General features: G+C 38.3%; 1 protein-coding gene across 5 annotated transcripts in view; it reads left to right on the forward strand.

Annotated features, from left to right (window-relative positions):
• cntn5 (contactin 5) overlaps window positions 1-13,338 on the forward strand; it is a 347,671-nt gene that overhangs the window by 282,886 nt on the left and 51,447 nt on the right. For all 5 annotated transcript variants that reach the window (XM_089135349.1, XM_089135350.1, XM_089135353.1 and 2 more), the window contains one exon: window positions 3,402-3,546. In XM_089135349.1, coding sequence (XP_088991475.1) covers window positions 3,402-3,546 — 145 coding nt within the window. The remainder of the gene's footprint in view (window positions 1-3,401; window positions 3,547-13,338) is intronic.

A 13,338-nucleotide genomic window follows, 5' to 3' on the forward strand; every position in this document is an offset into this window, starting at 1 on the left:
AATAATATAATATGTGCATAATATGGCCTCTTTGAAATGTCATCAAGCCGAACGGGTAAACTCATTTACTCAATATTCTGCTTTTACAGCCTCAGTGTGTTTAAAAATCGCATGTTGCAAACTCTAACTTGTACGGAGCCCCTCTAGTCCCACTTTGGTAAAAAAAAAATTTATTATAACTATCTTGTGGCCTCAAGATAGTAACTCGTGGCCTCAAGATACTAACTCGTGGCCTCAAGATATCTTGAGGCCACGAGTTACTATCTTGAGGCCACGAGTTACTATCTTGAGGCCACGAGTTACTATCTTGTGGCCACGAGTTACTATCTTGAGGACACGAGTTACTATCTTGTGGCCACGAGTTACTATCTTGTGGCCACGAGTTACTATCTTGAGGCCACGCGTTACTATCTTGTGGCCACGAGTTAGTATCTTGTGGCTACGAGTTACTATCTTGAGGCCACGAGTTACTATCTTGAGGCCACGAGTTACTATCTTGTGGCCACGAGTTACTATCTTGAGGACACGAGTTACTATCTTGTGGCCACGAGTTACTATCTTGTGGCCACGAGTTACTATCTTGAGGCCACGCGTTACTATCTTGTGGCCACGAGTTAGTATCTTGTGGCTACGAGTTACTATCTTGTGGCCACGAGTTACTATCTTGTGGCCACGAGTTACTATCTTGTGGCCACGAGTTAGTATCTTGAGGCCACGAGTTAGTATCTTGAGGCCACGAGTTACTATCTTGAGACCACGAGTTAGTATCTTGAGGCCACGAATTACTATCTTGTGGCCACGAGTTAGTATCTTGGGCTATATGTAAACAAGGTTTACAAGGTGTGCAAGATGTAAACCCATGACTACATGTTGTTTTGATCTAAATAAAATGGACAATGGGCATTTCTGTTTCCCTTTTACTTCCTAACAAAACAGTCATGTGCACATCACTCCAAATTACGAATTTCCAACATCACCTCAGCCCGTTTTTTTTTTTTTTTTTTTTTTTTACACAAATTAGGAGTGTCCATAAGTTAAAAAGAAGTTTGAGAGTATTTTTGATTTTTATTTTTAAAAAGTTTAAAATGTTACTCTTTTTGTCTTATTGGTGCACTTGAGTCTGAAGTTTGAGTCTTGAGTGTCTGGAAGTTTGCTTTAAAAGCAACTTTGCAAAATTTTCTAATTCTACTCGTTTGTGTCAGCTTGGCTAGAAACTCCCCGCAGACAGATTAAACATTTAACAGTAATTATCTTCAAATGCGCTTGTCGAGGGCTGAATTATTTTTTTTTATCGTTTAGCCTGCAAATGTTTTGGTAGACGTCACCAATTATAATAAAGCTACTAATTATAAACCCACCATACGCAATGACAGCAATGCCATCATTACAATCATTCCAGAAACATTTATCTCCCTTTAGAGTCTCAAAAGTCTCCTAAAACAGACATTTTATTTGATTAAAAAAGCACTAAATCATTCATCTCTTACTGCTATTGTTGGCTCAGTACTTCCATAAATTGTACAAAGAGACAAGATAAGTGATGTTACATGTGAATATTTACAAAGGTATGCACATATCATTAGTTAACAATCAACAGTGCCTGCATAATTACATCGTTGAGCAAGCGTATGTGAACAAATTAGATTGTAGTTTGTCAGCTTTATTTCGTTTCTTAAAGTAATTAAAGTCAATATTATCGCTTTTTGAAACCATTATGAATTTCTTCCTCTGCGGAACAAAACAGATTTTTTAAAACAAATTCCTCTTTTTTAAAATATAATTAAAATGAATGATGACTGAATAGCAAAATAAGGGTACGCTTAGACAACAACGTATTAAAAACGGAAGTGTTTTGTCTGTACACACTGTATGTCAGCATTGTCAAAATTATCCCCTTTCACACAGATCCGCGGAAATGACAAAATCCAAAATGGTGCATGCTTACCGTTTTGAATATCAATCCTGCTAAAGACTTTCTTTATTCCACTCTGCTCATGTTATTGTTGAAATATTTGCCAAGAAACACTCAGGTAAGATGATGTAACATAACAATTGACTTCCTTGCTTGCTGTTTTGCTTTTATTCTCATGCACTGACTCTTTCACTAAGCTGAAAAGCCAATCAGAGTTCTCTCTTTCCCCGACGGCCCGACACTGATTCAACATGTCGAATCGGGCGAAACAAAGCTGACAAGGACCAATTTCAGCCGACGCACAAAAACTACCTTGAAACTTGGTGTGTTCCAGGCTGAGTACTCCACTTTAAAAAAAAAAAAAAATTGCTGATAATTTACTCACCCCCATGTCATCCAAGATATCCATGTCATCCTGTCTTCAGTCGAGAAGAAATTAAGGTTTTTGATGAAAACATTCCAGGATTTTTCTCCATATAATGGACTTCAATGGGAACCAAACGGGTTCAAGGTCCAAAGACAGTTTCATTGCAAACTGCAAACTGTTCAAAGGGCTTTAAATGATTCCAGACGCTGAATAAAGGCCTTATAAAGCAAAACGATCGCTCATTTAAAAAAAAAAAATTAAAATAAGTTTTATAAGCTCAAATGGTCGCCTTGCTCTGTACTGCGATGTACGTTTGTGACTCTCCTGTTCGAACTCGTTCATCAAAACGAACAAATCTTTTTCCGAGTCAATTCCTTCGTTTCGTTCGTTGAATGAACCAAACGACTCAGAAAAAGATCACGAGAAAAACGAGTTCGAACAGGAGAGTCACAAAAGTGCGTCACAGAACAGAGCAAGGCGACCATTTGAGCTTATAAAACTTCAACTTTGTTATTTATTTATTAAATGAGCAATCAATTCGCTTGATAAGACCCTTATTCATCGTCTGGAATCGTTTAAAGCCCTTTGAACAGTTTGCAGTTTGCACTGAAACTGTCTTTTGGACCTTGAACCGTTTGGTTCCCATTGGAGTCTATTATTTGGAGAAAAATCCTGGAATGTTTTCATCAAAAACCTTAATTTCTTTTCGACTGAAGAAAGAATGACATGGACATCTTGGATGACATGGGGGTGAGTAAATTATCATTTTTTTAAAAGAAAATGTGAACTACTCCTTTAATACGCATCACCATTTTCACAAATTTCACGACAATAAAAGTTGCACTGTGAAACCTGTATTTTCAAAGTTTGCATTTTCAAGCTCCCAAAACTCCATTGTTGTGTAATTAAATTACCAGAAAGCATAAAAAATTCTGATCTTAGATGAAAACTATTGTATAAACGCCTCCTAAAAGTGGTCCATAAAAACAATGTCATTTACCTTCATGAAAATGTCTCTTTTTGTGTTGGATGGAAGAAAGTAAGTCATAAGAGATGATGGCATAATTTACATTTTTCATTGAACAAATGCTTTAAAGTGGATATGTGTTTGTTTTTAAACAGCATCAGCTCCCGTGTTCAGCACCAACCCTGTCCGGCTCATCGCAACCGTTGGGAAAGACGTGTCCCTGGAGTGCCGGCCACGTGCCTCACCCAAACCCAGAATCTCTTGGAGGAAGAACGATAAGAGAGTCCAGCCCAGCCGAAGGTGAGTCTGATTCCCAGCTGAAGCGCGGTTCATGTTTTGCATGAAAGTGAGGTAATTATCAGGATTTGGGATGAAGCAGTGGCAGTCCACTCCTAAGGGTCTGTGTTCATAATTGATTCCAATTAAATATGCCCATAAACACGCATACATTTACATGAATCTGTGTGCACATGGGCTTTAATCAATGTTCTTGTCCAATGATTACCGGTTTCACGCTGGGTTCAGCTCTGCTGAGGTGCGATTTGATGACGGGTTTGTTTGCACTCTCAGAGCTATTAGGCTAGTTTGCTATGCAAGGTTGCATTGTGATTGATGTCGTGTTGATTTCGTATCATTAGTCGTGTATATCAAAAGTTTGGGATCAGCCTTATTTTTTATTTATTTATTTATTTATTTTTTGTAAAGAAATGAATACTGATATTTATCAAGGGTGCATTAAATTAATCAATAGTATCAATAAAGACATTTACATTATTTGCACACAACTTGAGGGTACGCACGTGACGTCGGCGGAAGTCACTGAGTGGCAGCATTGGTGTTTAGTCACACAAAAACACATCTAAAATTTGGAGGAGCTTTGAGATTGACTGTACAAATAGATGCAACACGAAATCTATGCTATCTTTTAACATACTTCCGAAAAAACTACAGAACATATAAGCAAATGGATTGCTTCAATTCGCAGAAACAACTGTAATACAGCGGACGTACATTTGCAGTAACCGTTTTGTGTCAGACATGTTGTAATTTCAGCCCGTTCTCATTCCAATGCGTTGACGCTTTTGACAAAGCGTATACATCCAACGCACATGGCACCCTTTAGCATCAATATGAGACACAGATACAGTATATATGGGGCAGAAGGCGCCTCCTAGTGGTCTAACCCTAACCCTACCCCAGACCTAAACCTACGCATACTCTGTGCGTGTTATATTGACGCTATGTGTGTTGGATGTCTACGCATTGGCAAAAGCGTCAGGATATGACTCCTTGGGATGAGAATGCATTGGTAATTTTGTGGTAAAGTCAATTACCGTAAAAAATAAAAGATGGGGTTGATCAAGCATTGTGGTAGACTCATTCACAACTAAATGTCGACATGATTAACAAAAACAACTGTTGCTTGGAAATATTGACGGTTCCTTGTTCATAATGCATATATTTGAATGTAAAATAAGACGATCAAAGACAAGGCTCACTCACATACTTTAAAATATATTTCAGCATTTTGTTAATCGATGGCCCACTACCCCTAAGATCACGGCTCTCTCTGAGTTAGTGTTATTCCACGAGATTTATGGATAAGCTGTTTGATTTATAATTATTAGGATTATTTTCACATTTCCCTTACCCTGCTGTGCATGAACATAGCTGTTCCTCAATTGGTGTGTTTCCCATTTGAATGGTCAGCACATGAGGTGCTGCTGGTTGCACTGGGACGATAGGCTTTAGCTTCAAGTTATAAGAAATTATTCTCTAATCGGTTGCATATTATGTCGTGGATATGGATATATCCCTCTAATGGAATTCTCCTGTCCCTTTTGTCTTGCTCTCTCAGATATTTCACATGTTTGCCAAAAATTACTAATTATCTGATTGGGAATGTCTGACAGCCAGCCGCGAAAGCTTGACATGTGTAGCAACAGTGTCTAGGGAGGGCGGGGCTTAGCGAAGGGTCAATTTTGTGGCACTGATCTCATTAAAGAGATTCGAGTGTTTTGTCCATTTTTAGAGTCTAAGATGTTGTGGACGTGGAAGGGAGATATTTTAGAAACATACACATTAGAAAACACTGCAGGGTTAAAAGTAACCACTCGGAGTCAGTTCATTTATGATATACTGCTTTATTCGTCTGTTAAGGTCTTGTTCATGTAACCTCATTAGAATTCAAATATAGCCATTATATTGTAGACCCAGTTGGCTGATAGCTCATCCGCTGTAGTGGTTCATTTATGCATAATCTTAAATCAGCATGAGGAAAATGAGTGCAAGCCTATGTGTACAAGCTCTTGATGGAGGAGACGTGTCACTCATCATGAGTGACAGATCTGAAATTATCGGCCCCCGTTGAGCGCTGTCGGCTACAAGTCTGTGAAAGGGCTGATGTTTAATAACAGATTCTATGCCAGAGACACGTCTAGACGCAAGGGCCTATTCATCTGAAGGAATTACTAATATGAATAGTATTTTTTATGGTGTCACTGTTTCTATTGTGATAGTTTATGAAATAAGCTGAATAGGAAACTTTGAAAATCCAGCCGATCACTGGATATTAGACGTGTCCTCCCTTTTAAAGGTTGATAAACCTTTCGAAATAGTTACAGATACTACATGTATTTTGCTATGTTAAACGGGGTACTTCACCCATCATTTACTCACCCTCATGTAAAACCTCTATCTCATGACCAATTCGTATACAAATTCGTACAACCTCACTCGTACGAATTCATACGATTTGTCTAAACCCACATGATGGGTAGGTTTAGGGGTGGGGTCAGGGGTAGGTCATTCGTGCGAATTTATACGAATTGGCCAACTAGTAAAATATGTACGATTTAGCAAAGATCTTACTGATTCATACGAGTGAGGTTTTAATTAGCCACCTCGTAAAATTCGTACGAATTGACGTGAGATCGGATTGGTATGACTTAAAGGATTAGTTCACTTTTGAAAAACTTATTTCAAAAATGTAACTTTTCTAAGGACAAATGCTAGCCTTGCTCTATTCTGTGAGGCGTGTTTGCAACGTCACGTAATACGTAATTACTTTCAAAAGGTCACAGGCGACGTACCCGGAAGTACAGAATCAAAATCGTCCGACATCTTTGTTTTACCTTTTAATTCTTTTCTTTGTAAACGGCGTTTGAGTTAGTTTGCACATTCAACCTATGCGTTCAACTTGTAAACACTCTGACTCTGTACTTCTGGCTACGTCGCCCGTGACCTTTTGAACGTAATTGCGTATTACGTGACGTTTCAAACGCGCCTCTCAGAATAGAGCAAGGCTAGCATTTTTCCTTAGAAAAGTTACATTTTTGGAATAAGTTTTAAAATTTCGCATGATAAGACCCTTATTCATCGTCTGGTGTCGTTTAAAGACATTTGAAGCTGCATCTGAAACTGTTATTAACACTATCTTTTGGACCTTGAACCATCCGGTTCCCATTGAAGTCCATTATATGGAGAAAAATCCTGGAATGTTTTCATCAAAAACCTTAATTTCTTTTCGACTGAGGAAAGAAAGACCTGGACATCTTGGATGACATGGGGGTGAGTAAATTATCAGCAAATTTTTTTTCAAAAGTGAACTAATCCTTTAACACAAAAGAAAATATTTTGAGGAAAATCTCGATTTTTTTAGCTATATAAAGTCAAAAGTTGTTTTTATACCCACTGACATTCATTGTATGGACAAAAATAGTGGAAACATGATGTAAATGATGACAGCTATGCATTATATGGTTAGTTGAATTTTATTATTTTGAATTTGTGTATTGTTAAGTCCATGACTCTATCAGGACAGTCCTGTTACCCACCAGTCTTAGATGTTTAAATTTGATAGTCTATCTCTTAACATACTTTCAAGTGTTGTCATCCTGTGAATTCACACATTGCTTGCTTTGAATGCCATGTGCCTCTGGCACCAAACAAGTGCTAATGTACTCCTGCCAAGACTGTAATGAAACCCGAAACTGTTATGAAGCAGATTTTCCGTGTTTTAACGTATTCCTATTATAGTTTCCCCAGGTTCTCTTTCTAAAGGATATGCATGTTCAAAGTCACTGCTGACATTTGCATTGCATAATTTTGTGCTAATTTGTAACCTTTACATGATCACTCTGATTTTCATAATGAGATGCAAATTTACAAATGATCTTAACCCTATGAAGCCTACAGTATAATATTTGATGCACACTTTTATAAGGCAGAGAAATGATCGAAATGATCAAAACGTTGATATGCTTATACTGTTTTAGCAAGTAAAGGGCCTTTTAGTACATTTGTAAAATTGTTAAGCTTCAGGGCCCGTATTCATAAAGTATCATAATAGCTCCTACCGACAAAATTCTAAGAAAAGTCTTATAAATGTGGGCGTTGACTCTTAAAATTAAAGAAAAAAATCCTAGTAAAGAATAAAAGTAATTCAGAAAGTATCGTAACCCTTAAAAGAGGTCTTAAGGTCAAAATTGTTAGGAGTACGGATGAGGATTTTCTTTAGCAGAGGAGAAAATGGCAGAAAGATGTTGAGGTAGAAGAAATGCGTTGCAGACAATGAATGACAGTGAGTTAATAAGGCGCTATAGATTGAAACCCGGCCCAAATTTTCCTTTAAGGATGGCCTTGTGTTCATCCATTAACTGGGAGTTAAAACAAGGTCACAGAGACCTAACTTTTCTCTACAAGTTGCAAAGCATTTGACGAGAAACAGTAATATATAACCTAATAAAAATGATGCCCTACACACATACAAATACATTTTAACACACCTCTACTAACAGGTATTCGAGACCTCGAGTCCCCAATTCACCACATATTTATCACAGGCCTTGCTCGGTTGCAAGTGGACGTTGCAAAATTATTTACGGCCTTTTCTGCTGACAGTGGTGCTGTTGCGAAAGCAGGCAATTTATTCTGAGAAATAGCCACTGGGATTTGCGCTCTTTTCAAATTGTCCTGCAAAATGGCTTCGCCAGCCCAACAGCCCCAGACCAGTCATAAGGCACAACCGCACGTGCGCACGGTCCTCGGCTCAGACCTCAGAGCGACGGTAAAAATGTCCACACGCAGCACAAAGCCAGCTCTCACCTTGACGCCCTTCCTCACTTCCTACTACTTATCAACCCATAGTTCCATTCTCTCAAATCAATAATTCACAAGTAATGGTGGAACCAGCATTCAGATACTGTTGGCCCCATGCCGCAGTAAAAGACACAGCAGTGTCAGAACAAAGTGTTCTTCAGGTCAGCTGTGTGGTTTGGCAGACGCTGTGTGTTTGGAATCGTTCATAAAGTGGTGCGCATCACATCTGAAATGATGTCATCTGCCGTGTGATAGATGTTTGTTTATACACAGTCTACAGATAGATGTGAGAAGTGAACAGTCCAAGAATGCCCCGTTCTTCACGTAACAAGGTGATGAATGGACTTTGAGCTTGCGTGATATGATGTATCGTGTGGCAAATTTGTCAGAGTCGAGCAATTTATTGTGTTTTCTGTTTTTTTGTGACATAGCAAGGGCAGATATAGTTCTCGCATTTTTTGTGATGCAATGTTTTCTATGAAAGCCATTTTACAGAAAGATAGACTGTGTAATTATTCCAATGGTTTTTTTGTGCAAATCTATTCATTTATGCATAAATACATTAAAAATGCAATTCATTAATACAACGATTTGAATACACCTCTTGTATAATAAGAAGTTATTTTGATATGAAGTGAAAAAATGTCTGCTTGAAACTAAATGAAGGGAATACAAGAGGTTGGAACTCATAAAAAGATAACCTTATTATGCAGTTTGGTATAATTATATTTTAGAAAACCATAAGCAGTGAAGCAATATTTGTGGCTTGGCATTATTAGTTCAGCTTATAAAATGTCAAAAAAAAAAAAAAAAAAAAAAAAAAACGTACTGATATGTATGTTTTTTTTTTTTTTAACTTATTTATATATGTAGTCGGTCTGGAGAAAAAACTCAGTTCAGTTATATAATGGTGCTAATGCCGGCAGATCAATAATACTGTTGAATATCAAATTAAATGTCCCTAACTAAGCAAGCCAAAAGCCAATGGCGACATTTAAAAAAAAAAAAAAAAAGGGCAGGAATAAAGAACCCTAAATTCTTAACACAAATAACTTTATCATAATATGCTTCTTCAGTTTAATGTGGTTCTTCCAGAATGTTGCCCGAATGTTGCTATGCAGTAACTAAGTTATCTTTAAAGGACAAGTTCGGTATTTTACAATTAAAGCCCTGTTTTAAGATCGTTTCTGATGAAATAGAAAGGGTTTAAGATTGTTTTTTTAGACAGATGCTGCTGTTCCGAGAATTTTCGGATTCTGTGGTTGCACCCCCACACCTCTACAATGGTAGCATAGGTGCACAGGAACAATCCTTTATAAAACACATAAAACTTTAGTTTACAAAGACGTGAAACTCAACGAGTGGTCTGGGGTGTTCACTGATATGCTCACACAAAAAAAATCGCTGTAAAAGATTAGATTAGATATCAATTTTTGTACAACTCCATTGACTTGTATTGTATGTTCTGTGATGTACAGTATTACTCCGCCGCCGGAAACGGAAATGGGGTTGTTTGTATTCTTTCTGTTGTCTTATACAGTCACGGTCATAGACAGTGGGCAGAGCCATCTCACTGGAACACCATTGAGACAAGCGAAGCCCGTTTTTGGCGATTTTTTTAGCACTTCCGTCCCTGACGCGCAGACTCAAACAGAGCTTGACGACTTAGATGTGACGTGAGCACCCCATCTGTCTTCTAGTGGCTGTGGCATGAGAAATCTGAATCAGTCCCTTCCGAAACTCGCAAATACAGAGAGTGTGAGTAGAAGCTATCCATGAGCTAGGAGCTAGGTATTCTGATTAATTATTTTGTCATTTTGCCTTCACGTTTCCCCGATTGTCCGCGAGCTTCTCCTCCTGTCCATACGGTAATCTCTCTACTGAGCGACAGAGAGTCGCGTGGGTATGACGCAATCGCTAGCATACTTTCATAAAAACAGCTTCTACGGGGCCATAACATAAGCTACAAGGTAATGGAGCATTTTATACATTGTTGTGTTTCTTTAGAAATAAATAAAGGACAAATGGGGTCTTCAAACGCCTCAGATGTAAAGTTATTCGCTGTCAAAGTGATGCCAAAATGAATGGGAGTCAATGGAAATGCTAACGCAAGTGAAGTTCTGCTACAAGATGGCAGCTCCCGCGAGGCTTCAACTTCCGGTCGATGGATTACCCCCTTGGTCACGGTATCATAGGCGACACTATAAAAGTGGTTTGCTTGGAATTCGGAAAGGTGCATTATTGCCACCAACTGGGCTGGAGTGTCTATTATTCAGGCTCTCAACGGAAGAATGTACGGTTGTGAGGCGTTCAGAAAAATAGGTTTACAGTTTTACAACGAATGGTAAAACACCTGTTGGAAAGCATCTTTTGCAGCGATTTTTGTGTGAGCATATCAGTGAACACCCCAGACCACTCGGTGAGTTTCAAGTTTTTGTAAACTAAAGTTTTATGCGTTTTATGAAAGCTTGTTCCTGTGCACCCACGCTACCAATGTAGAGATGTGGGGGTGCTACCACAGAAACCGAAAATTCTCGGGACAGCAGCATCTGTCTAAAAAACAATCTTAACCATTCTATTTCATCAGAAACGATCTAAAAACAGGACTTTAATTGTAAAATATCGAACTTGTCCTTTAAGTTAGTTGCCTGGCTGAGTGGTTTGAGTGAGTTCCCTCTTCAATGCTTCAAATTTTCTCCCTTGATGTCATCCTTGTAGATTAGACTCTTCAAGTCCTTAAAGAATAAACAGTAGTGATTCTGGCTTGGAAAGCTCCGCAAGTAATACGAAAATAATCTTATCTTCAAATAATCAGAACAACACTACCAAGGTTATGAAAATATATGTAATGAAATGGTGGATGAGCTAGTTTACAGTACACGATTTAAGGATGAGCTAAAGTAGAAGATTTAAGAGAGAATCATATTACTAGTTTGGACTACTCTGACAGAATGGCATTGTTGGATGATAAAGACATTATTTTCTTCAACTATAACAGTAGTTCAAATGGATTTTCAGTCAGACGGTCGTTGAAATGAGCGAAATGACACTGGACACGGGTGAGTCTAGCAAAGGGATTTTCTGACATTAGCTGTATCCAAGGAAGACGTCTCTAGATGAAGAGAAGCTCAATTGTGAGAGGAGCAGGGGTGGGATCGAAGCTGCCCTGCGTTTATCTGACATTGACAGCTGTGTGGAGTTAATGAAGGTTTGTAATTAACATGGATTTCCGCTAATGTTCAAGGGTTTTGTATTCCAAATGAAAAGTATTAATCCCATTAGTTCGAAAGTATGGGCAGCCACTCTCAAAACCCTGCGGCCAATCCTTCATTAATATCGGCAAAGAAGCTATAGTCAGGGAAATGGAAAATCGGTCCATTGTAAACAAGCCTGTGATTATGTTCTGTGATATTTTCCTCAGTGTTTATCCAGCCGTTTCTGTACAGCATACGAATGTTTCGCACTTGCTGCATTTGCATTTTTCAAAGATGTTTCTCCTGAGGAGATTGAGATCTTTGAATTGAGTGGCCTAAAATACAGTATATTTTCGGTTCCTCCAAGGGGACGTTTTCATTTTTATACCTTCGTCACAAAGCCTCATTTACATGCTTTACCCACCGGTCTCCACTCTGTGTCCTTTCTTGCGTCCTTGTCGAATGCGTGTTCTCGGTTTCTCCTACTTGAAGGAACGTCTCTTAGCCAATGTCTCCTTATGAATTTTCCATGTACAGGTTACACTTTGTCACGCCTTTGTGAGTTTCTGCCTGCCAATTCTCATCAGCGTCTGCTGGATCACAGTGCTAAATGCCGTAAATATGAAAGCCAAACATCATGAGACAAAATTAATAGGGAAAACAATTAGACTGATGACTCCCTTTTGTCTAGACTTTTTGTTTTAGGCTGAAATTGAATTTTAATAATGTGATTGCTTTGTAAATATTCATTGTCACACATCTGCCAATCAAACCAGCGGAAAAAAATATGCTAGGATTGTTCTTTGAATCATTTGGCTATCGGAAGGTGGTCACACTTGATTTGTCACGTTCAAGGGAATGATTGCATGGCGCAGGAAATTCAGTATAAAAGTCTGTACTTCGAAACACACAGGAGAATACAAGAATCAAATTGATATATCATTACCACACAAACGCAAACGATACCGGATTAAGGACTGAGGAAACGAAGGGCTTTATAAATACAGTTTAAAAAGTAACTAAATGAAACACAGGTGCACATAATCATTCACTAAAGAAACTAACTAGCAAACGTAACTCAAAGCAGAACACGTAACAGAATTAAACAAAACTAAAACTGAATTAGACTGTTAAAGAGATAGTTCCCCCAAAAATGAAAATTAAGTTATTAATTACTCACCCCCATGCTGTACCAACCCCATAAGACCTTCGATCATCTTTGGAACACAAATGAAGATATTTTTGATTAAATTTGAGAGCTGGATCACTCCTACATAGGCTCCCTAAGGGATTGAAACTTGATGGCCCAGAAATTGATTGAAGAATATGTTTAAATATTCCATGTGACTACAGTGGCTCAACTGCAAGTTTATCGAGCGACGAGAATACTTTTTGTGCAGAAAAACAAAACTAAAATAACGACTTTATTCGACTATTCCTTTACTTCCTTGTGGGCCTGAGACGAGAGTTCAAGAGATTTCCACGACATTTGCGAGAGTAATATTACTTAGTAATATTGACTACTAATATTAAATCCTCACACGACTTTGAATTTACTGTGTAACTGCTTGTTATTCAATTCCAACATTTATTGTTGATGATTTTGAAGTATTGTTGGGCTTAGTTAGGAGTAAGGGTAGGGTTAGGATTAGGGGTTAGAGTTTGTTTTGTGGTAATGGTTAGCATTACATTTAGGGGTAAAGTTAACCCTTTCACGCGTACAATCACACCGGTGTGATCAGTCTTGGCTGGTCCCTAGAGCGTACGATCACACCGGTGCTAAATCAACTGCTGATCA

Source organism: Pimephales promelas, chromosome 10 (genome assembly GCF_988280905.1).
Source record: "Pimephales promelas chromosome 10, fPimPro1.hap1.1, whole genome shotgun sequence".
In the NCBI taxonomy this organism is placed as follows: Eukaryota; Metazoa; Chordata; class Actinopteri; order Cypriniformes; family Leuciscidae; genus Pimephales; species Pimephales promelas.